At 43.5% G+C, this 22421-nt stretch overlaps 2 protein-coding genes and 1 non-coding gene across 10 annotated transcripts in view; all 3 read left to right on the top strand.

Annotated features, from left to right (window-relative positions):
* The window catches only part of CHD4 (chromodomain helicase DNA binding protein 4), a 33577-nt gene extending 23960 nt beyond the window's left edge, over positions 1-9617 (top strand). For 3 of the 6 annotated variants that reach the window (XM_027843329.1, XM_027843331.1, XM_027843327.1), the window contains exons 26-40: positions 512-692; positions 777-863; positions 975-1063; positions 1184-1317; positions 1639-1783; positions 2427-2592; positions 3453-3547; positions 3678-3807; positions 4120-4191; positions 4452-4589; positions 4842-4950; positions 5097-5229; positions 7650-7848; positions 8768-8931; positions 9096-9617. In XM_027843329.1, coding sequence (XP_027699130.1) covers positions 512-692; positions 777-863; positions 975-1063; positions 1184-1317; positions 1639-1783; positions 2427-2592; positions 3453-3547; positions 3678-3807; positions 4120-4191; positions 4452-4589; positions 4842-4950; positions 5097-5229; positions 7650-7848; positions 8768-8931; positions 9096-9113 — 1860 coding nt within the window. In that variant the 3' untranslated portion in view covers positions 9114-9617. Of the gene's footprint in view, positions 1-511; positions 864-974; positions 1064-1183; positions 1318-1638; positions 1784-2426; positions 2593-3452; positions 3548-3677; positions 3808-4119; positions 4192-4451; positions 4590-4841; positions 4951-5096; positions 5230-7649; positions 7849-8767; positions 8932-9095 lie in introns of all 6 variants that reach the window. The other 3 variants (XM_027843330.1, XM_027843328.1, XM_027843326.1) reach the window with 2 other exon arrangements.
* On the top strand, positions 2629-2765 carry LOC114028995. The gene has a single exon (XR_003567433.1).
* Positions 9618-11797: 2180 nt separating the features above from the next.
* On the top strand, positions 11798-22380 carry NOP2 (NOP2 nucleolar protein). 3 transcript variants are annotated; one of them, XM_027843337.1, is made up of 16 exons: positions 11798-11860; positions 12125-12234; positions 12773-12818; positions 13031-13110; positions 13367-13614; positions 16435-16490; positions 16607-16776; positions 16922-17121; positions 17267-17356; positions 18743-18830; positions 19121-19261; positions 19627-19766; positions 19962-20051; positions 20224-20346; positions 20463-20691; positions 21888-22380. In XM_027843337.1, exons 2-16 carry the CDS (start codon positions 12129-12131, stop codon positions 22211-22213), a joined length of 2133 nt encoding a protein of 710 aa, XP_027699138.1. In that variant the 5' UTR covers positions 11798-11860; positions 12125-12128; the 3' UTR covers positions 22214-22380. The 3 variants fall into 3 exon arrangements, with proteins under 3 accessions (XP_027699138.1, XP_027699139.1, XP_027699137.1); XM_027843338.1 differs by having other exon boundaries at positions 16922-17124; positions 19121-19162; XM_027843336.1 differs by having other exon boundaries at positions 16922-17124.
* The last annotated feature ends 41 nt before the right edge of the window (positions 22381-22421 follow it).

Below are 22421 nucleotides of genomic sequence, written 5' to 3'. Positions count from 1 at the left end.
ATAAACATTTATTAAAGCGTTTCAAGCAACATTTATTAAACAACCTAGCCTGTGCTAGGCAGTGGGTATACTGAGACAAAAATGAAACAGTTCTTGTCCTCAGGGAGCTTATGTACTACAAATTTTAGTGGAAATTCCTGCTACCTGTTCTTGCTATCCACTCTGCTTCATTAAATGTCTGACTTCCCTTTTCTACTCTCTTACCTTGCTTTGTCTTAGTCTGGTACGCATTTGAAAACATTGAAGATGAATTTTCGTATCTCTGTTGATACTCTACCATATTTATGTCCTTGTCTACTAATCTACACTATAACACGTAGAATGAAAAGTGTGGTGTCTTGTTAGTTGAGTTTCTTTGAAAACTTAAGCCCAACCAGATATGGCACTATCTTATTATTCTGAGGATAAATATTTTAAATGTCAAGGGGGTATATGAACTTTGAGACCCTATGTAGAATGGTGATGGTGACCACCCCTACCCCACCCTGAGTTTTGATTCCATCTGTCTCAGGAGGAAGAAGAAGTAGAACGAGAGATCATCAAGCAGGAAGAAAGTGTGGATCCTGACTACTGGGAGAAGCTGCTGCGACATCATTATGAGCAGCAGCAGGAGGATCTGGCCCGAAACCTAGGCAAAGGGAAGCGAATCCGTAAGCAGGTCAACTACAACGATGGCTCCCAGGAGGATCGAGGTGTGTCTGGCCGGCCCCATCCCCTGCCCTTGGGCCGCTCCCCTAGGGCCGTGGGCCCCGCTCATCTGCCCTCTCTCCCTCCAGATTGGCAGGATGACCAGTCAGACAATCAGTCCGACTACTCAGTGGCCTCAGAGGAAGGCGATGAGGACTTTGATGAACGTTCAGAAGGTGAGGGTTATATTTCCCAGCTGGATATCTAGGGTATAAAGAATGACTAATGCTCCTACCATTACTATTCACCCATGCACTTTCCCTATGCTCCCTCCTCTTTCCTTGTAGCTCCCAGACGGCCTAGCCGCAAGGGCCTGCGAAACGATAAGGACAAACCATTGCCTCCATTGTTGGCTCGTGTTGGTGGAAACATTGAGGTAAGCAATGGAAAACACCACCCACCTATGAGAAAAGGTAGTCTCAGAGAAGGTCGGTGTGTAATATCCATCATAGGAAGAAACCTACTTTCTTCCTCACCTAGGCACCTTCTTCCTCAGGTACTTGGCTTCAATGCCCGCCAGCGGAAGGCTTTCCTCAATGCCATTATGCGTTATGGGATGCCTCCTCAGGATGCCTTTACTACCCAATGGCTTGTGCGGGACCTGAGGGGCAAGTCAGAGAAAGAGTTCAAGTGAGTGAAAGTTTGGAGAAAAGTGTGGGTCAGGGCAGGGTTATATCTTGCTGAGTACTTCCACAGTAGAGTTCTCGTGGGGTAGGGGATACTCCTTTGTGTGTCCATAACCATTGTTAACCACAGCAATTGTTGATAGAAAATCATTAAGCTAAGATCTCTGCTAGGGTTAGAACATGAATTGTTATGTGGAGCTCTGCCTGCCGTATTAGGGAGTAGTAAATAACTGTTAGAAGTTAGTGCCCAAGTGGAGCTGTTGGGTGATTTGTTCTGCAGAATGTCACTTTGCCTATTAAACTGTCTTTTCTATCTTTTTACTAGGGCTTATGTGTCTCTGTTTATGCGTCACCTTTGTGAGCCAGGAGCAGATGGAGCTGAGACCTTTGCTGATGGTGTCCCCCGTGAGGGCTTGTCCCGCCAGCATGTCCTTACACGTATTGGTGTTATGTCACTCATCCGAAAAAAGGTGTGGCCCTAACTACTTAACCATGAATGAATGAATGAATGAATGAATGAATGAATGAATGAAAAAGCATATATTAAGCATTTGCTCTGAATTAAGTACTAAAGACATGGATAAAAAAGAGCCCCTACTCTCAAGGAACTTATAAATCTAAGGGAAACAAACACACATAATGTATTAGTAGATAGGAAAGGGAGTTTAGGTTTTTGGGAGATCACATGTATTGTGGGTAAAGCCATAGGGCAATCTGATTGCCATACCCTTTCACAGAACAATGGTAATATTGATTATCACATACAGTAAGGTGGAATGGGAGCAAGGGATTGTATTTACTGTAGCACTGCAGGAAGATATCTTTGAAACATAGTTGGCATAGTGGGACTGTCCTGGAAATGAGCTCTCATCAAACAGGATAGCATGGGCTGAGGGCAGGAACTGGTAGTCCATTGAGAGGGTAGAGCAGTGGGACTAACAGTGGCAAAAGGATATTATATATTGGAATGAGAGGGGGACAAATGTCCTTGAGACTGTCATGAATTTGAGAAGGCTGTGACAGATAACCCAGAGAGAAAATTTGACATCCCATGGGAAAAGGGCTCTCATTGCTCGAGGCAAGGTTTTTACCCTCTTTTCCAAAATGCTACAGGTTCAGGAGTTTGAGCATGTCAATGGGCGCTGGAGCATGCCTGAGCTGGCTGAAGTAGAAGAGAACAAGAAGATGTCACAGCCAGGATCACCTTCCCCTAAAACTCCCACACCTTCCACTCCAGGAGACACACAACCCAACACTCCTGCACCTGTACCACCCCCTGGTAAGTCTGGCTTTTTTTCCTTTTCCCTTCTCCCTCAAGTCCATGCTTATTATTGCTTTCCTGCTTGCCACTGTGGCAGGAGGGCCAAAGGCAGGACTAAGAGCAGACCATCCTCTCAGATTAGGAGGGCTGCCCTGAGATGGGGCTGACTCTTAAAGGCACAAGAGGACACTTTAAATAGTAGAAGTGAAATCAGACCAATTTGCCTAATACATGTTGTTAGTAAGTATCAACTTTAGAGCATTTTACGTTTGATATGATGGGATTTTTAATCTCTTAAGAATTAATATATTTTAGAATTTACCCTTTTTTGAGCATTTAAAAAAAATCAATTTCGTACTCTCTGGTAATAGGGGAAGGTTGAGGCTGGTGGGGCTCTTGATTGGGAATTCTGAGCTTCACTAGGGCTAAAGCTGAAGGGAACTTCAAAGTATTTTAAAGCTGTACTAAGTGAGAATGGAATGAAAACCTGGGAAGTAGGAGGGACACTAGGTAGCCTAAGGGTTGAATGGGAAGAGATCAAAGCTTCCATGCTGGTAGTGGGATTGGGGCCTGTGAGGGGAAACTGCATTTTCAATCTGAGTGAGATAGAGAGTTTCCTACCCTACTCACCTTCCCCCTCCCCCCAAAAAAATCTGTATTCTAAGACAAAATATCTTTTGTATTACAAAAACTACACACAATATATAATCAATCCAGTGGTCTACAGGCCATGGTCTACTAGAATAAATGTGACCTCACTTAAATGATTTTTAAGCTTTCACCAAGAAAAGGGTAATAAGGATCATTGATTACATGTACATCAGAATAGACCTTTCAGCCAGGTCTAGGGCCCTAGTCCCACTTTTGTTTCTTTGTAGATGAGGGGGTAAAAGCAGAGGAGAATAACAAAGAAGAAGAGAACACAGAGGGAGAGAGAGAAGTGAAACCTGCAGCTCCTGAGACATCTGTGGAGGTAAAAATTGTGGTGATAATGGGTAGCAAATTGCTAATGATGTTGACCCCAGGGAAAATGGACTTAAATCCTCACTTCCTTTGTTGCTACCTACCCTATTTGTTTTTTTTTGTTTGTTTGTTTTTTTAAGGGCACACAGTCCTCTGCATCTAACCCAGAAGAGGAAAAGGTTCTGGTTGAGCCTCTGGAGGGAGAAGAGAAGGTGGATAAGCCAGAAGTCAAAGAGAAGACTGAGGAGACCATGGAGACAGAAACCAAAGGTATCAGAATTTCTGAAGACCATGGATACACCAACATAGGTCTTGGCTTTCAGCCAGGTTATAGAGGTAGAGAGGTCTTGAGTATGGGGGAATATTATCTTAAAAAAATATAGGACACACCAACCTTACTTCACCAAAATAGGGGTGGGTGGGTGGGTGAGAGAGAGGAGTCCAGAGAATTTTCTTTAGCTCTCTACCTTTGTAGAGGCTGAGGATTAGGACTGCTTATTCCATTTGGGTCACAATAAAGTGTGTGGTATGGGGGAGGTGTTATTTCTTTAGCTTACACTTTCAGCTTCATTTGTTTGCCAGGTGTTGCTGAAACAGAAAAGGTAGAGGAGAAATCGGCAGTGGATCTGACCTCAATTGTGGTAGAAGACAAAGGTAGGTATTTAGAGAAGATAATTTAGGCTAAGACTATGACATCAGAAATTCAAATTTAAATCAGTAGTTTGAGAGATGGAGACAGTCTCGTGTTTGCTTTAAAATCTTTGTTACAGAGACTGATAAGAGATATCTGTTCAAGTATTGTATATGAAAAGAGGGTTTGAGTGACCTGGCTAAGGGTGACTACATGCTGTACATTGGATCCATGGGCTAGGAGCCTGTCTGGGGCTGATCTTTCTTCCACATATATCCTTCAGAGGAGAAGAAAGAAGAAGAAGAGAAAAAAGAAGTGATGCTTCAGAATGGGGAGACTCCCAAGGACCTGGGTGATGAGAAGCAAAAGAAGAACATCAAGCAGCGTTTTATGTTCAACATTGCAGATGGCGGCTTTACTGGTACTGATGATCATGGAAGTTTAAGAGGGTTCTTTGGCGAACGTCATTTGCTTTTTAGGAACTAGGGAAGGATGAAAAGATGTTTTTTGCTAGGGTGATAGCATTCAAGGTTTCTTATCCTTATCTATAATTTTTCCTTCTATAGTTCCATCGTGGGAAATTAGGGATATGATTTGGAGGGGATGTTGATAGATAGGAGCTTCTTGGAGGTCCAGGTCAACAGGGTCCTTTTGTTACCCCTCTTACTTCCAGAGCTGCATTCCCTTTGGCAGAATGAGGAACGGGCAGCCACAGTCACAAAGAAGACCTATGAGATCTGGCATCGGCGGCATGACTACTGGTTGCTGGCTGGCATTATTAAGTATCCTTTGTGCCTTTTGAGACTCTAGTTGATAGGAAGATTCCCTTGGGAAAGTGTAGGAAAGGTCCTCAAAGTGACTGGGGTTCTTGCCTTTTCCTATTGTTTTTTGTTATTTGTTTCTTGTTTCCTGAACATCCTTCTCTTAGCCATGGCTATGCCCGGTGGCAGGACATCCAGAATGACCCACGCTATGCTATTCTTAATGAGCCCTTCAAAGGTGAAATGAATCGTGGTAACTTCTTGGAGATAAAGAACAAATTCCTAGCCAGAAGGTTTAAGGTGAGCAAGGAGGAAAGGAATGTAACCTTTGTTTTTTATAGCAATAATCAAAAGTGTGAAGGTACTAGTTAAATAATTATTTGTTTTTGCCCTGCTAAGTGTAAATTATGCTTAGGATCAGGAACTGGGGGGGGGGGGGGGTAACAGATGTAACCTATAGTTCTTGCCCTTAGCCTTTACAATTTATATGGAGAGAGAGAAGATATGAAATGTTCAATAACTTCAGAAGAATTTAATTATCAAATCCCAAGTAGATGGTTCAGATTCATGAATTTGTTGGGTGTTTCAGTAGAAAATAAGCACTGGGCTGGAGTTGTCCAGGAAAAGTTTCCTGGGAGAGATGGGAGCATTAAACGAGGGGAAATGGAGTAGTCAAAGAGCATAGAAGCAACTGAATTCAGTTTAACACCTGCTGTGTGCAAGGTACTGTGTGACTGGACACTTTGGATACAAAGACTAATATAAAACTCTGCCTGCCCTCAAGAAACTGTTAGGAAATTTGAGGAGGGAAACAACTGGGAGAATCGAAGGAGGCTCCAAGGTATATGTGACACTTTAGCTGAGGTTTGAAGGAAAATAAGGACTCCTGATAGTGATGATGATGAAGTGCATTCCACACATAGTACATTCTTGAGTTAGGGAAGCAGCTTAGATTAATTTAGCTGGAACATGGGGTGAGTGAAGTGGGCTAATCAGGAAAGGTAGCCTCAAACTGTAGAGAGCTTTAAATGCCAGTTTGAGGAGTTTTTATCTTAGAGGCAGTGGAAGCCACTGAAAGCTTTTGATTTGATCAGGCTTGCACTTTATGAAGATTTTGGCAGTTGTGTGGAACCAAGGAGACCAACAGTTAGGCTATTGGAATAAAGATGAGTCCAGTGTGTGTGGAGAGAAGTGGATGAATCCAAGAAAGTCCTGAAAGTAGAAACAACAAAACTCAACAGCTGATTGATTAAAGGGTGGGTGGGGGAGGTGAGAAAGAAGGAAGAATCCTGAAAGACTCTAAGGTTATAAATTTGGGTTGCCCAGAAGGGTGATATTACTTCCTACAGAAATAAGAAAGTTCTGAAAGAGGCAAGTTTATTAGGAAAAAATGATGAGGTTTTTTGTTGTTGTTTTTTTACCCCAGAGATGATGTGATTGAGAATGATGGCAAATCTAGGTCTAGCAGGCAATTGGTGATGTGGTATTGGAGTTCATGAGAGAGATTTGGGTGAGAATAAAGATTTGGGAGTCATCTTTGTAGAAGGTAACTAGAAAATAAACATAAAGTGTTTTGCAGACAGTGAATAGACCAATTTGGTTGGAGTAAAGTAATTTTGTTAGGGGCCAGAGATAAGGTCAGCAAGGAAAGGTTGGAGCCAACTTTGTATAGAGTTCTTCACTGTCCAGTTTAGGAATATGTACTTCACTCAGTGGTTTTGAGTAGTGGAAGGTGACATGATTATAGAGTATGTTAGGGAGATTAATTCAGTAACATCCTATTGGATGTTGGATCTATTGAGTGGGTGACAGTAGGGATGGAAACATTGCATTTTGGGTATAAGGAGATAAGGGCCTGGACTAGATTGGTAGTATTGGAAATGAAACAGATGTGAGATATAACAAAAAAAAAAATAATTACCATAATTCAGTTACTTATTGGATGTTGTAGGTGGGGTGAGGTAGAGAAAGAGGCAGGATTAAAAGATGGTTCTTGGGTCTCACATCTGGGTTATTAGGAAAATGATAGTTATCAGTAGCAGAAATAGGAAAGTCAGGAATGGGCACTCATTTTGTAGGAAAGATGGAAGCGTAGTTTTAGTTATGTTGAATTTAAGATTGCCATGGCCAATTTTTATCTAATTGGAAATGTCCATTAGATGTTTGGAAATAAGATTGGGACACAGGAAACATTCAGGACTAGAAATACAGATTTGAGTGTACTCTTGTAGCCCAGGGACCTGAGAACACCTGCAGTGAAGAAATAGTAGAGAAAAGAGAAGCTAACTCACAAGACAGAAAGGTGTGAATTAGAAAAAGGTGCTTCTTGGATTTCTTCTTCCCTAATAAAGAAAGCATTTTACTCTTCCTATTCTCTTGTTAACTAGCTTCAGTTTTTGTGTAGCATACAGAAAATGGACAAGAGGGCCTTTAGTGTTAGTTCCTCTATTAGACTGTAAGCTTTTTGAGGGCAAGGGCCATGTCTTTATTAAACTATCTCCCCCAGTGCCTTTAGACACAGGTACTTTGAAGTTAAATTCAATAAATGGTTAAGTGGTTATTACCTTTTTTCCCCTCACCCCTTCCACTCCCTGTAAATACACTGTCTTTAAGAACTAATACATATAGCTCTTTTAAAGAATACTTCATTCCATGAGTGGGGATGGCATTAGCAAACTGAATATTTTATCTAGTTTTCCCCTTCTCTCTAATCTGCCAAGCTCTTGGAACAAGCCCTGGTGATTGAGGAACAACTGCGTCGAGCAGCTTATCTGAACATGTCAGAGGACCCCTCCCATCCTTCCATGGCACTCAATACCCGTTTTGCTGAGGTGGAATGCTTGGCTGAGAGCCACCAGCACCTGTCTAAGGAGTCAATGGCAGGAAATAAGCCAGCTAATGCTGTCCTGCACAAAGGTAGCCAGTGGCTCGCCTGCCCATTCTGCTTATTCTCTCTTCCCATCTCTAGTTTCTGAAACACCATTATTGGTGGACTTTCTGGATGTCTGTGGTGCTCTACTGAGGCTTTACTGTTTGCCTTTAGGTAGCTGCACAGACAGTCCTAGCCAGTACACTTCTCATCAGAAAATGATGTTTTAAGTCACTTAGTGTATAGTGTCATGGAGATGATAAGGATACATTAGATATAATTCTGCCTGAATGTTTGGGGAAGGATTAGATAAACATCTCTTAGCGGTTTTCTTTTTTTGTTGAGATACTGGTAAAGATGGTTGTTTTTTCAAACTTTTTGGGGGAGGGGAGGGAGTGACCTATGTTTTTCCCCTTTTAGAGAAAATTTTTCTGAAGTAGGAAAGTTTTGCAAAAGAGGGTAGGATAAAGGGAAGAAAAAGGCTTCCAAAAGGTAGTCTAGAAGGAAGCATAGAGAGAGGTTGTTGTAAAGTCCAATAGAAGGGTTTAGAGCAGTGGAAAAAGCAGCAAGAGAAAATGAGGGTTAGCACAGCCTAATGGAATCTTGGAATTTGGGTTTGAATCCCTTGTTTGCCTCTTACTACTGGGCAAATCAGTACATGTCTCTACAAAGTCTTAGTTCCTTCCTCTGCAAAATGAGAGGGTCTAACTAGATAACCTCTGAAGTCCCTTCCATTTCTGAATCTATGGATTTTTGAACTAGATAAGTAGAACAAAGGTGATTCAAGGAGAATATGAAAGAATACAAAGAAAGTAGAGACTAAATTTTCAGCTTATTCCTAGTAGCACATTATGATCATTATTCCCTGAGGTCAGAGGAGGGGTAGGGGAAACTGCTTCCCTTGATAGAAGGGTTTGGATCTCAGCCACATCCACTCACAGTCCAACCCTTATGCCTTTCTTCTTATAGTTCTGAAACAACTGGAGGAATTGTTGAGTGACATGAAGGCTGATGTCACAAGGCTGCCAGCCACCATCGCCCGTATTCCTCCGGTGGCTGTGCGGCTACAGATGTCAGAGCGTAACATCCTCAGCCGGCTAGCAAACCGGGGCCCTGAACCCACCCCACAGCAGGTAGGCTTCTTTTGAGCCAGTTTCCCAAACTGGGTGTGAAATGGAACCTGTAGCTTCTTAGATTTTACCTGGTGACTGACTAGGTCCCATCACCTCACCTTGGGAGGAGTGGTAGTGATCTAAGTATTGAATTCTCACTCTGTCCTTATCTCTATCCTTTACAGGTAGCCCAGCAGCAGTGAAGATCCAGGTTGATGATAACCACCTTACCACTGAGCAGTGACCCTTCTACCCCCTTGCCCCCAAGCTTCTCCTTTGGGGGCTTGAGTCCCTCTTCCTTCTACCCCCTCCTCATTTTATAAAGGAACAACTCCCCCTGTCTCTTGGGGAGGGGAGGAAGTGAGGGGCTGCATCGCCCTTCCTGCCAGAGACATGCAGCAGTAGCGCCGGCGCCATCTGCAGGGAGAGGGCAGGCCAGCCCCACTCCGGGTTCCATGGCCTCTTCCCCACTGTAACGTCTGTTACACAAACTCTTGTGGGTTCTCACCAAGCTCGGAGAAAATGATCTGAAATTTCTTTTATGTTTTTATTTTATTTTTTGTTTTCTTCCTTTTTGTTGGGGTTTCGGATGGGCCGGGCCCCTGGGCGAGACACAGCTACCTCCGTTGGCATCTTTTTAATACCAGGAACCGAGCGGCTCCAGCCACTGAGCGGCCAGAATGAAATAAAATGCAAAAAAAAAAAAATTAAAAGAAAGAAAAGGAAAAAAATCAGAAAAAGGAAAAAAAAAGAAAAAGAACCAAAAGCATTTAAAAAAACTTCATAAAAACTGAAAATAAAAGTTTCCTTGTATTTTAGCCCTGTGGTTGTTTGTTTGTTGCTATGCATGCACATCTGAGAACATTCCTTTGTGGCAATTTGTGGCTATGGTGATGCTTGAATACCATACACATTTATAGTACTTCAAATTTCTCCTGACGAGTCTATGAAATACTGGAAGTAATCTCATTTCACAGATTAGGAAACAATAGTGAGCTCCCTAAGGTCACAGCGAGTTTCAGACTCCCCCCCCCCACTAAACTGATTCTTTTTTAGTTCTCATTGGACCTTTATGTTGAGATAACCTGCTTCGCCTGAAGTGGGATATAAGGAAAAGAGTAATTGGAATAACAGTGTTAAAGTGTTCCTGTCCAAGCCCTTCCTTACTTTCCTGACTAGGCTTTAAACTGGACAGAATAAAACTGATTCTGGGGGCTAGACAACAAGCATTAAGCACTTGATCAACACATTTGGACAAGATACTCCTAATTCTGCATTTTCACTGCTATTCCCCATAGCTGGAATTTTTCCCTCATCTGTGCGCCATGCTTTTTGCATGTTTCAGCTAAAGTCCCTTTCCCAGTCCCTCATCATAGTGCCATCCCTTTCAGATTATCTCCAGTTTATCCTGTAGATAAGTTTGTACATAATTGTTCAAAGGTTGTCTCCCTCGTTAAAAAGTGAGCTCTGTGATTTGGTAAGTTCAACAAGCATTTATTATTGCCTACCTTGTGCCAAGCAATGGGGAAAGTAACCTGCAAATAACTACATAATGTGACATGTACTGTGTAAATGGGATGCAGGCTCAGAGAAGTTAATAAAGGAACCTTGCAGAAGGTGGGATTTGGGCTAAGTTTTTAAAGGAAGTCAGACCAAGGCAAAGGTGAGGAGGGAGGGGTGAACTAGGAACAATGTTTGCAGAGAATTTGTTTATTGAGGTTTGGGGAAGGACAGCATAGGAAGATTGAAGATTCCGTGGGCTGCACTGCCCTGCATTTAATTATCAGCTCCCACCGATTCAATTACCACCTCTATGCTGATGAATCTCAGATCTACTTAATCTAGCCTTAACCTCTCAGGTGACCTCCAGTTTTGCTTCTCCAACAGCCTATCAGACATTTTGGACCCGATGTTTAGATTAAACTCAGCTTGTACAAAATTGAACTTTTCTTTTCCCCAAACCCTTCCCCCCTTCCAAACTTCCCTATCACTGTCCAGGGTATCACCAACCTACCAGTCACCCAGGCTCACGATCTAGGTGTCATCCTCAATCCCTCACTCACTCTCACCCCTCCCATTGCCAAGACCTGTCTACTTTGACCACCGTAACATGTCTCTAATACGCACCGGGGCAGGTCACGCCTGGCCTGCCTCAAGTCTCTCCCCACTCCCATCCACACCCCACTTAGCCGTCACATTTATCTTGCTAAAGGTGACTTCCTCACCTTCAGAATCAAATATAAAATCCTGTGGCTTTCAAAGCCCCTCACCTTTTCACTCTTCTAACACCCTGCCCCCACCCCCACGTACTCTTTCCTTCCGGGGACACTGGCCTTCTCGCTGTTCCTCGCACAAGCCATTCCGCCTCCAGGCTCCGGACCCTCCTCGTGCTGTCCCCCACGCCTGGAACGCTCCCCGCCTCGCCTCCTTTAAGTCCCAGTTACAATCCCTTCTTCGACGAGAAGCCTTCCCCGATCCCCCTCGCTGCTAGTGCCTCTGTCCCTCTGTCCGCTGTCTCTAACGTATCCCGTCTGTGGCCCTTTGGCCTGTTAGCGACGTCTCCTCCTTGAGACCGCGATCTCCTCGAGAGCAGGGCTGTCTTTTGCGTTTCTTTGTGTCCCCAGCGCTTGGCACAGCGTCTGGCACGTAATGGGCACTTAATCAATGCTTCTTGACTGACTGGCCGGTTTGGGGTGGGGAGGCTCGGGTTCTCACTGGCACGGCAGACGTTACTAGCCTCGGCTACAAGAATTTGCGTTAGCCAGCCGGACGACTGCTTAAAGAAGCCGTGGCCGGAAGTGTCAAGCGGAAGGGGCGGGGCAAAGTTCCGCGGCTGCGGAGGCCGAGCGTCAGGGCGTCTTGCGTCAGCACGTTAGCGCAAAACCGCTTCCGGATTGTGGGGCGAGCGAACCGCTGGCTTAGCGGTGCACGTGGACCCGGTACTTGGCAGGTAAGCGCGAATTCGGGCCTTCTCGGAGACTGGGTCTCTAGGGGACCAAAGAGTTTCGTCCCTTGGGAGCCCGGAGCTCAGTGATTGGGCGGGAGGAAGGAAACTCTGACTTACCCCGGCTTCCCTCGGGCTGACAGAGCCGCGATCCTAGGGAGAGGGAGACCGTTGAGAGGGGGTCTTCCCCCACTTTCCCCCGCGGAGCCCATTCCTGCTTCATCCGCCTTACCCCATCTCTAATGCATGAACCCTTTTTCTTTGCCTCAGCGTCATGGGGCGCAAGTTGCACCCCACCAAGAAGGAGAAGCGCGGGCCTGGCCGAAAGGCCCGTAAACAGAAGGGTGCTGAGACCGAGCTCGCCAAATTCCTGCCCCCGGGTGAGGACCCTTCTACTGGGACTCTGCTGTTGCTGCTGCTCCCCGAGGGAACTGGCCTGCACTGGCCCTTACGGGGGGGCATCCTTTATTCCCCCTTCCCACTTATAGTATAGTGTATTATGTTACCTTGACTCATCTCAAACACCACCTTCCCTGAAGCTTTTCCTGGTTCTCCCAATTGCTAAGACACTCCTTCTCAAAACTGCTTTGTGTTCATTTTGTATTGAGCTTTTTTCTCAGCAGCACCAGACAAAAGACTTCAGTGCCAGTAGGTGAGAAGTCTAGAAAGGAATCTTGATTAGCTCTCTTTGAAGGTCCTTGTTTATTATCTTTTATTTTTCCTGTTACTGATTTGGTCTGATGTGGTCCAGACCTTCACTTCCAGAGGGGTTTAGAATGATTGAGGCATGATTAGCCAGAGCTTTTGTTGTGAATTTCTGTAGTCCTAGGCTCACAATCTCTTTCCTATCTTGTTCTGCTCTCTTTTCTCCAGTGCGTATCCCACCCCCCCATTAGTTGTTGTTGTTTCTTTTTATAGTTGGTGATGAAAGTGGTAAGAGGCTCTGTAGCCGTGCCAGGAAGAGGTGAGTTTGGGATAGCCAGGTTAAGTCTGGAGTGGGGAGGGGGATGCTAATAACTACAAACCTTTGGATAGGGTTAGCTGGTAAGGTAAATTAATCTTAGATCTCCCAGGCATAGGTGGGTGGGGATGCTGATGTAAAGCTCCATCAGTTTTGAGGAAAGCAGGTTGAATAATAGGCATGTCTTCACTTTTTTATTCTTCCTACTTTTTCAGGGCAGCCAAGAGGAGATCAGAGTCTGTAGGAGTTCCTGAAACCAAGAATCTATCTCCTAGTCCAAAGCCTCTAACAAAAGGTTAGTGTGAAAATAGGAGCTAGGGATATTAGTTTGAGAAGTCTTCAAGCACAATAATGGGTGTAGGCTTAATAGAATAATTCAAGAGGATTAAGAATTAAGAGAAACAACTGCAGGATGGTGGAACATCTTGAAGGTAGAAAAAGTTTCTAGGTTGGTGGAGAGAGTAGGGTTGTTGGCTGATTCTGATGGGTATAGGACCCTTTGGAATCTTTAACTGGCTAAGAGGCTTTTTAACATCTATGGTTCTCTACAGGTGCTGTCCAGCCCCCTGGGAAGAAAGGACCCCAGGCCTCTGGGCTCAAAATTGGAAATAAAGCATTGCTTGTACCTACCAAGGGCAAAAAGCGCCCAGCCCCCCCTCATAACAGCGATGAAGAGGACAACTCTGAGGACAATGATGCAGGGAGTGAAGGGGATAGCTGGGCTTCTTTGGATAGTGAAGATGATATGGTAGATGATTATGGTGTAGCCTCTGAAGAAGAAACCGATGAAGATGATGAGGTGAACATTCAAGATGGGATTTTGTTTGCTTAAAAAATTTTAACTTGATTTTAAAAGAAAGTTATTTGTATAACCTTGGTAAAAAGAACCTCTGGACTTGCTTAGGGAGAGACCTAGGTTTGACTCTCACCTCTGACACTTAACTAGCTATGCAGCCATAAGCAAACTGTATTATCTCTCAAGGGTATATTTCCTCAACTATAATAATACCTGTAGGATCTATCTCAATACCTACTGTAATAATGAGAGGTAACATGGCTTAGTGGATAGAGCAGTGGTCCTTAGAATCAGGAAGACATAGGTTCATAAGTCCTCCTGACATGTACTAGTTGTGTTACCATGAGTAAGTCTTCCAGACTCTCTGTGCTCAGTGGAGAGAGTTTTCATTGGGACTTTATTACACTCACACTAATCTGTCCCCTAGAATGTTTGCCTTGTAGGGTTATTGTGAGGAAAGCATCTTTGCAAATATTAAATTCTCAAAATGTCAGGTTTTTATTTTATGAGAAACAGTAGTAGAAAGAATGCCACACTTGTAGTTAGGAGACTTGGGACCTTTTTCATTATCAGTGTCATACCTGTTAGTTGTGAGTAGACCTCAAGCCTCTATTATGGACCCAGGTGCCTTTTCTGAATGACCTCATCAACTTTATTGAGTCCATTTATTATCTCTAAGAAGATGACTCCCAGATGTATATATTTAGGTTTCTTGAAGGCATTCCATATTCAACAGGTCCAAAACAATTCATCTTTCCCCACAAGCCCACTTCTCTTTCAAACTTCCCTATTGTCAAGGATTACACCTTCCTTTATTCACCTTGATTTGCCACCCCAGTGACATTCTCAAGTTCTCACTCTTGCTCACTATATGTTTGCAGTCAGTTGCCAAATCTTGTTATTTCTATTTCTGTGGTATCTTTGGAATCTTCTTTCCATTCACTCAGCTGTCATTCTAGTTCAGACCCTCATCACCTCTTACCAGGATTATTTGCAGTAATTTCTTTTTTGGTCTCCTTACCTCAAACCTCTTTCTGGTCTCCTACACACCTACCAAAGTGATTTTTCTTAAGCAAGTTTGGTATCATACCTCCCAATTCCCATTAGCTCTCTATTGCCTCTAGGATGAAATATAAACACTCCCACTCCCACCCTCCCCAACTTTGCATTAAAGCAATACTGAACTACTCACTGTCCCCATGATCCATCTATAAGTCTTACGGCTATTGTACTATTTGTGTTATGAGGAAGTCACCAAACGCTGTGCTCAGTAGAGGGAATTTTCATTAGGAAATGAAATGTATACCCACTTCATCTTAAATATTTGGAGTCCCTGGTTTCCTTCATAACTCATCTCAAACACTTCCTTTCCTGGTTCTCCTAGTTAACTAAGATACCCCTATCCAAAACTACTTTGTATTCATTTTTGTATGCGAATAGACTTATGTGTGTGCTTTCTTCCCAGTTAGAATGTAAGCTCTCTGACTTTTCCCCATTGTTTAACACAGTGTCTCCAACACTGATCCCTGCCTCAGACATTTAGTAGATTTGTGATACAGGCAATTTATTTAGTGTCCCAGCCCACCTCATCTATAAAATTGATAGGTTCTGTGCTTTGTGATGCTTTTTCCTGCTTGTGTGGAAAAGTTTGGTTACCCACACACACACAATTTGTAATTAGCTGTTATGTATAGTGGGTTCTAATTTTGCTCTCTGCATCTCTTTGTTTAGCTTTATGTATCTTTGTAGTCTCCATGTTTCTTTGTTACAATAGTATTCCATTAGATTGCTGTACTGTGGTTATTTAACCGTTACCCGGTTGTTAGATAAGGAAGTTATTTTTAGCTTTTTACTCTTAAAAGTAAAGCAATTATGAATATTTCTGTACAAGTATGTCTTTCTCTTTTCAAAAAAAATGCTAGGTTTTGTAGTTATTTTTGGCAGGTCACTCTCCCAGAAGACTGTGCTTATTTACAATTAGAACAACACACACCTAATTCTCTATAGCTCTCTCAACATCGAATTTTTTTATTACTAATTTGCCAATTGGTGGTTTAATTTGCATTGCTCTAATCATTAGAGGTTTTGAACAATTTTTCAAACTATCATTAACAATTTGTGTTTAGTGTTTTCCTTGGGAACTTGTTCAGCTTCTCCTATGGTTCTTTGGGAGATCATAGATTAAGATTTTGGTCGTCAGCCATTTGTAAGACCTATTTACTTTAAAGATTTCCCCTCTCTCGTATTTCTTTTATATTGAGTACATTGCTTTTTGTTATTATGTCTTTTGATCGGGTTGGAATTTAATATAGTAAATGGTCAGAGATGTGGAACAAAATTAATTTCTTCTCACTGTATTGCTGTTTAATTTATCTTGAGTTTATCAAACACTAATCTCTTACAGGCATTTGGTTCTGTTTCTCGATTCTCTCTCTCTTTTTGAAATCCAGTACCAGATAGTTTTGATTATTATAGCTTTACTATACTTCAGAATTTTTCGAGATGAGTTCCTTTTCATTGAATTTTTTCCTTACTCCTTTTTAAGAATTTTTCTTTGCCTCCCTAAGGGTGAGGACTCTTAAGTCCAACCAGTTCCTTCTTTGGATTGGTTGGTCTCACCGTCCTGTCTCTTCCTTCTGACCTGTGCAGGTATATGATGTAGTACTGATAACATTTACATCTCACTTTAAAGTTTGCAAAGTACTTTATACACATCTCATTTGAGCTTCACAACAACCCTTGAAAAGGGTCAGAGCAAAGTGATGTGTTGAAGAAGGTAAAGTTGGTGTTATTTAAGTCCTTGTCTTCTCTCTCTGTCCACAGCTCTTGCCCATTGAGAAGGCTGCTGAGAAGCGAAGGACCCAGGAAGCAGAAACACTGTATGTCTTGGAGGTTCTAGTAATGGATGTGGGCACAGGCTAGGGTAGACATGGTTATGAAGGAGCTGAAATCTCTTGATCTCCAAGGGCCCTTCTGACCTGTTGGCAATTTACAGGAGTCGGTGGAGTTCCGAAGACACCGATGATGATGAGGAGGAGGGAATGGAACGACGCTCTCCCAAGCCAAAATCCAAAAGTGACGATGAAGAAAATGGGGATCTTCAGATCAACCTGGACGGGGATGGAAAACTTGTATTGCCCTCTGGCAGGGAGATGGAGCAAGAGAATATCCTACTAGGACAGTGGCTGGGAGGAGTGGTGTCTGCAGTGCAGTTGGATGGGTCGAGGGAGGCAGTACATATGGTGAGAGGAGTTTGGACTAGATAAGGATGGGTCAGGTTACGTTGGATAATGTTCCTTAGCTTGGTCACATGCCCAGGCTCCAGATCTGCAGTCTGTACACCAGCGAATCCAGGACATTGTGGGGGTGCTTCGGGACTTTGGGTCTCGGCGAGAAGAAGGTCGGTCTCGGGCTGAGTACCTGAGCCGGCTTCGGAGAGACTTGGCTACATACTACTCCTATGGAGACTTCCTGATTGGCAAGATAATGGACATTTTCCCTCTTTCTGAGGTGGTAATGATGCCAGTCATCCTGCTGTGGTCCTTTTCTTACCATATTCTTATCACACTGTATCAAGCTATCTAGTCCTTTATTGCTGCTTGCATTCCGTTATATCTAGTCCCTAGTCATCCTAATCTCTTTTCTTTCTTTGAAGCTAGTGGAATTCCTAGAAGCTAATGAGGTTCCCCGACCCATCACCCTCCGGACCAACACCTTGAAAACTCGTCGTCGGGATTTGGCTCAGGTGAAGGGTAGGGTTGATTGGGGAGTATCTCGAGGAGGGTCCATTTTCAAGTAAACTCAGGAATAAATCACCTGTTTTACATGGGCACAGTTGTTGATTTTGGAGGGTAGGGTAGAATGCTTGTGTTTAAGGCTAGCCTTAAAAAAAGACTCAGGGAGACATAATAGCGATCTTCAAATATTTAAAGGCTATTGTGTGGAGAAGGAATTAAGTTTGCTTTGCCTGGCTTGGAAGTCAAAACCTTAAGCAATGGATGGAAGTTGTAAAGAGTCCAATTTAAGTTTGATGTCAGGAAACACTTCCTAACAATTAGAGCTGTTCAGAAGTGGTATGGGTTGGCTTGAAGAAATGGGTTCCTCTCCTCCTTGGAGGTCTTCAAACAGAGGCCGGATTACTACTTTTTGGCTGTTTTTATAGTGAAGATTCCATTTGTGTACAGGTTGGATTGAATGGCCTGTGAAATCTTCATAAGTCTCAGATTCTTTGAGTCATACTTAGTGGGGAAGGGCTGTTCTACATAATGTCCAACATAAGGTCTGGCTGCCTTTGCCAGTGTAGAGCAGGGGTTGGGCCTGTTTTTCTACCACTTAAATGTTTTGTTTTGTTTTGTTTTTAGTGAGGCAGTTGGGGGTTAAGTGACTTGCCCGAGTCACACAGCTAGGAAGTATTACGTGTCTGAGGCCAGATTTGAACTCAGGTCCTCCTGACTCCAAGGCCGGTGCTCTATCCACTGCCTACCTAGCTGCCCCTCTACCACTTAAATTTTAAAGTTTTATTTAACCTTATTTACAAGGCCTATACAAAAACAGTTGATAGGCCCTCTATGTGGGCTATGGTTTGGTGACCCTAGTGTAGAGGGTTGTACAGGGTATGGAATATTGCATGAGGCAGCATGGTTGGAATTAAGGAGCCATTCAAAGCATTTCAATTAGAGGGGGCCCTGTGTGGTTCTGTGATATATGACTGGGTGATTCAGTGCCTTACTGGACAGCACTGAAACCTGCAACAGATTATTAGTGGTGCTTTTGGTAAAGAGACTGGTATGGCCTCAATATCTTGAGTATTCTTGGAGATGGATGATTTCTTTAGGAAGGAAAGGAATAGGGACTAAGGTTGCTCTAGTTAATGCAGTTCAATAAAAAGACAGAAACAGAGCAGCCTCTGGGAGAAAATCATTTCTGTTGAAATGTTGAACATCTCTATGTTGGGATGCAGGATAAGACCAAAGAGACAAAATGAAGGAGATACTAGATGAAGTGGATTTTCTGTGGTGCTAGTGTCCTATTATTAGAACCACATCTCCATGTCCAAGGCTACTTTGCTGACTTTTCCTCTGCCCTGAAAGTCGCAGTGCCTGCAACCTTGACATGATCTTTCCTCTTCCAGGCCTTGATCAACCGAGGGGTGAATCTGGATCCCTTGGGTAAATGGTCAAAAACTGGACTGGTGGTGTATGACTCTTCTGTGCCCATTGGTGAGTCAATTCTCCTTTTTCCCGGACCTTTTTCTGCCCTTCCCTCCTTCTTTATGTTTGTACAAGCATTTCCCCATTCCTAGGAATGTAGAAAGGACTTCTCTTGTCCCTCAGTGCCCGTTTTCCTTATAACTTGCATCATAGTTTTTTGTGTACATCTCTCACCCTCTCACAAAGTTGTTAGCTCCTGTCTTTTCATATGTTTGACCCCAGTGTCATTTATATAGGTGCTTTATGTTTGTGGAATCCCACTGATCCCACCCTTTTCTGCCTCTCTTTTGTCTTTCCAGGGGCTACTCCTGAGTACTTGGCAGGGCACTACATCCTTCAAGGTGCTTCCAGTATGCTGCCTGTCATTGCCTTGGCACCCCAGGAGCACGAGCGTATTTTGGATATGTGTTGTGCCCCTGGTGGCAAGACTAGCTACATAGGTAGAGAAGTGGCAGAACAGAGACATTTCATTTAGCCTAGGAAGTGCACTTTCAGTATTCTGTTTTTGGGGTAAGGTGGGCCCATGGGTGCCCAGGACCAGTTTGCAGGCCAGAAAGTTCTTCAGTAAAAGTGAAAATCAAACCCATAGGCTTAATATTTATTTTACCACAGGCATGGGAAGTGGGAACACAGTCGTCTAGCATATTGGGTTGAGAGATACTGGGTGATTATGTGTGGAGTTAAACAGTACATGCTGGACTTTAACTTGGTGGGTTACTGAGTAGAGCTAGTCACAAGGTGGGCAAGCAGTTGGTGTAGGGACATGGGCACAAAGTGAAGGATAATGGCCTTTTGCCTACTACAGCCCAACTGATGAAGAACACAGGAGTGATCCTTGCAAACGATGCTAATGCTGAGCGCCTCAAGAGTGTTGTAGGCAATCTGCACCGATTAGGGGTCACCAACACCATCATTAGCCATGATGATGGACGTCATTTCCCTAAGGTTAGACAAAGAGCTACCATTGTTTTTCTCTTGTATCTCCCAATAGTCTATTCACTCCCCCTGCCCACTAGCACCTTTCCAGGTGTCTGTGTGTTTAACTTTGGTTGTAGATTTGTCTATAAGAGCTCAGGGTGTCGAGCCATTCTGGATAGGGAGAAGTTCCTTTGACCACCTCTTTATCTTCTTCCTATGCAGGTGGTAGGAGGCTTTGATCGGGTACTGCTTGATGCCCCATGTAGTGGCACTGGTATCATCTCTAAGGACCCATCTGTCAAGACTAACAAGGTGAGGAGGAGGAAAAAGGGATAGGATAGACATTTTGGAGAGAAGGTGGGTATTGGTGTGGAAGGGGATGAATCTGTCATGAGAAGCATGTCATCTTTAGCATGTTAATCTATTTAGGGAGGACAGTCTGTTTAAGCATCATAACCTTTTCTTTCTCTCATTTTCTGGAAAGGATGAGAAAGACATCAAGAGATGTGCCCATATCCAAAAGGAATTGCTCCTGAGTGCTATTGATTCTGTTAATGCTGCTTCCAAAACTGGAGGCTACATTGTCTACTGCACTTGCTCCATTACGGTAAGGCTTCTGTTACATTGGAGTATGGGCAGAAGGAGTGTGGAGAGGAAGCTTATTCTTTGGGACCCCTTCAGCCAAGACTCACTCCTACCTCTGATGTCATCTACCCCCCTCAGGTAGAAGAAAATGAATGGGTGGTAGAGTATGCCCTGAAGAAGAGGAATGTGCGGCTGGTGCCCACGGGGCTGGACTTTGGCCAAGAGGGCTTTACCCACTTCAGAGAACATCGATTCCATCCCACACTTCGCTCTACCCGACGTTTCTACCCCCATACACACAACATGGATGGCTTTTTCATTGCCAAATTCAAGAAGTTTTCCAATGCTATACCTCAGTCCAAGAAAAGTAAGAAATCTCTGCTTCTCATTTGTTCAGGTTCTCTCTGCCCACATAGTTATGTCCCATTTCCCTGTGTCTCTTGTTTGGAAACCTTCCTCGTATGCCTTCTACTCCCTATCCTAATTGATTTAAAGAATTCTTCCTGGTGTGCTTTATTCTTAATAATTCATTTCTATAATAGTGCTTTAAACTTAAAAAGTATTTTCCTTGCTATAAGTTAGGTGACAAAAGGTAAAGGTTAGAGTATCACCATTTTAATCAGGAAACTAAGATTCAAGAGTGGTTAATGTTTTGGCCAACATTCATACAGCTAGAAAGGATTCAAAACTAGGTTTTCTGATCAAGAGTCAAGACTATAGCAGACTCTCCTAGATGAGTGCCTTTTCAGGTAGGAATTTCAAACAGAATAGTACAATTGTACTTCTTCTCCCCCTCCCTGAACCAGATGGCTGTACTTGTCTTGTTTACATGGCTAATTAAATTGTAAAAGTTAGATTTGTGATTTCCCTTCCCTTCTGGATTGCCTGGCCTTGTCTTTTTTTTTTTTTTAAGCTGGATGATAACTTGGCACTTAGAGCTGAGAGCTATCAGCAGGAGGCAGGCCCGTTTAGTTTTGAGAACATCTAAGTTCTGAGGGGATAAGGGCTGGACCTGAGATTACATTGCTGTAGGGAACTCTGGGATGAGGAAACATCCTCTTCCATCTCTGCCTCTCGTGGTCCAAGAGAGTTGCCTAGACAGGTGATACTTGAACCTGGGTTTTCTTGGCTCTGAAGTGAACTTTCTACCCCTTAAACCACGTTAACTTTCTGATTTGTTCATGATACTTTGAAATTATTATTTTCTTGAGCATTTCAAGGAGGAGGCCTAGATCTCAGGAGAAAAGATAGTGTCTTCAAAAGCCAAGTCTTTGGTTTGAATGCTGAGAAATGTCCCAGGAGGTCCAAGAAACTTTTGGAGTTTTTTTTTTTATCATTTTAGTACTCTTTGCAAAAGTCATTGTAGTACGAAAGGAAAACATAAGGGTGCAGATAATACTATTTACAGTGGTTTAAGAGAATAGATATAAAATGTCATGCTTCAGTTATGTACAGCGTTGGCCCCTTTGTTGCACTTTACTTCATACTGGCCTGTGTTGGTTTCTCCTACTTTATCAGTGCAATGTCATCTAAACTCATCTAACCCTTTCACTCCAATCCCAGGTGATGAAGCAGCCAGCTCCACAGGCTCCAGACTCACCGATGGGCCTTCTTTGGATAAAGCCGAGGTGGTCCCCCAGCCTAAAATCAGCCCTAAGCTTGTCAAGAAGATCAAGCAAGCTGGAAAGGCAAGGGTGAAGCTAGAAACCAGAAAGACAGAAGTGAAGCTGGGAGCTGCAAAGGCAAAAGCAAAGGGGAAGCAACAACAGCAGCCTCCTGAGAAGACTGTTTTCCAGAATGAGAAGCGAGTCCACGAGGGCCCTTGGCCTCGTACAGCAAGGACTCCTAGTTCCAGCCAGCCCCCACCTAGGAAGAAGCAGAAGTCCTGACACAGTAGCCACTGTGGGGTCTTGAACTACCAGACTGGTGTGACTGTGGGCTTCTTTCAGGAGCTTGACCTCATCTTTGGGAGAGAAACCTTGTCTGACTTAGACACAGTCCAATTAACCCTCCCCTTCCTTTTGTATACACATAAAATATGCCCATCCCCACTCTGGCTGCTGTGTGAGGCTCATTATTGGTTTGTGCTGTATACAA

Source organism: Vombatus ursinus, unplaced genomic scaffold, assembly GCF_900497805.2.
Source record: "Vombatus ursinus unplaced genomic scaffold, bare-nosed wombat genome assembly UNPS02014906.1, whole genome shotgun sequence".
NCBI classification, from domain to species: domain Eukaryota; kingdom Metazoa; phylum Chordata; class Mammalia; order Diprotodontia; family Vombatidae; genus Vombatus; species Vombatus ursinus.
The sequence above is the reverse complement of the archived record's forward strand: the minus strand, read 5'-3'. Positions and strand labels throughout refer to the sequence as shown.

Excerpts from the sequence above, each read along its gene's own strand:
- NOP2 (XM_027843336.1), top strand. The coding sequence starts at position 12,129 with ATGGGGCGCAAGTTGCACCCCACCAAGAAGGAGAAGCGCGGGCCTGGC. Across the intron at positions 13,111-13,366 it reads TCCAAAGCCTCTAACAAAAG|GTGCTGTCCAGCCCCCTGGG; the intron begins GTTAGTGTGAAA and ends GGTTCTCTACAG. Across the intron at positions 17,125-17,266 it reads TTTTCCCTCTTTCTGAGGTG|CTAGTGGAATTCCTAGAAGC; the intron begins GTAATGATGCCA and ends CTTTCTTTGAAG.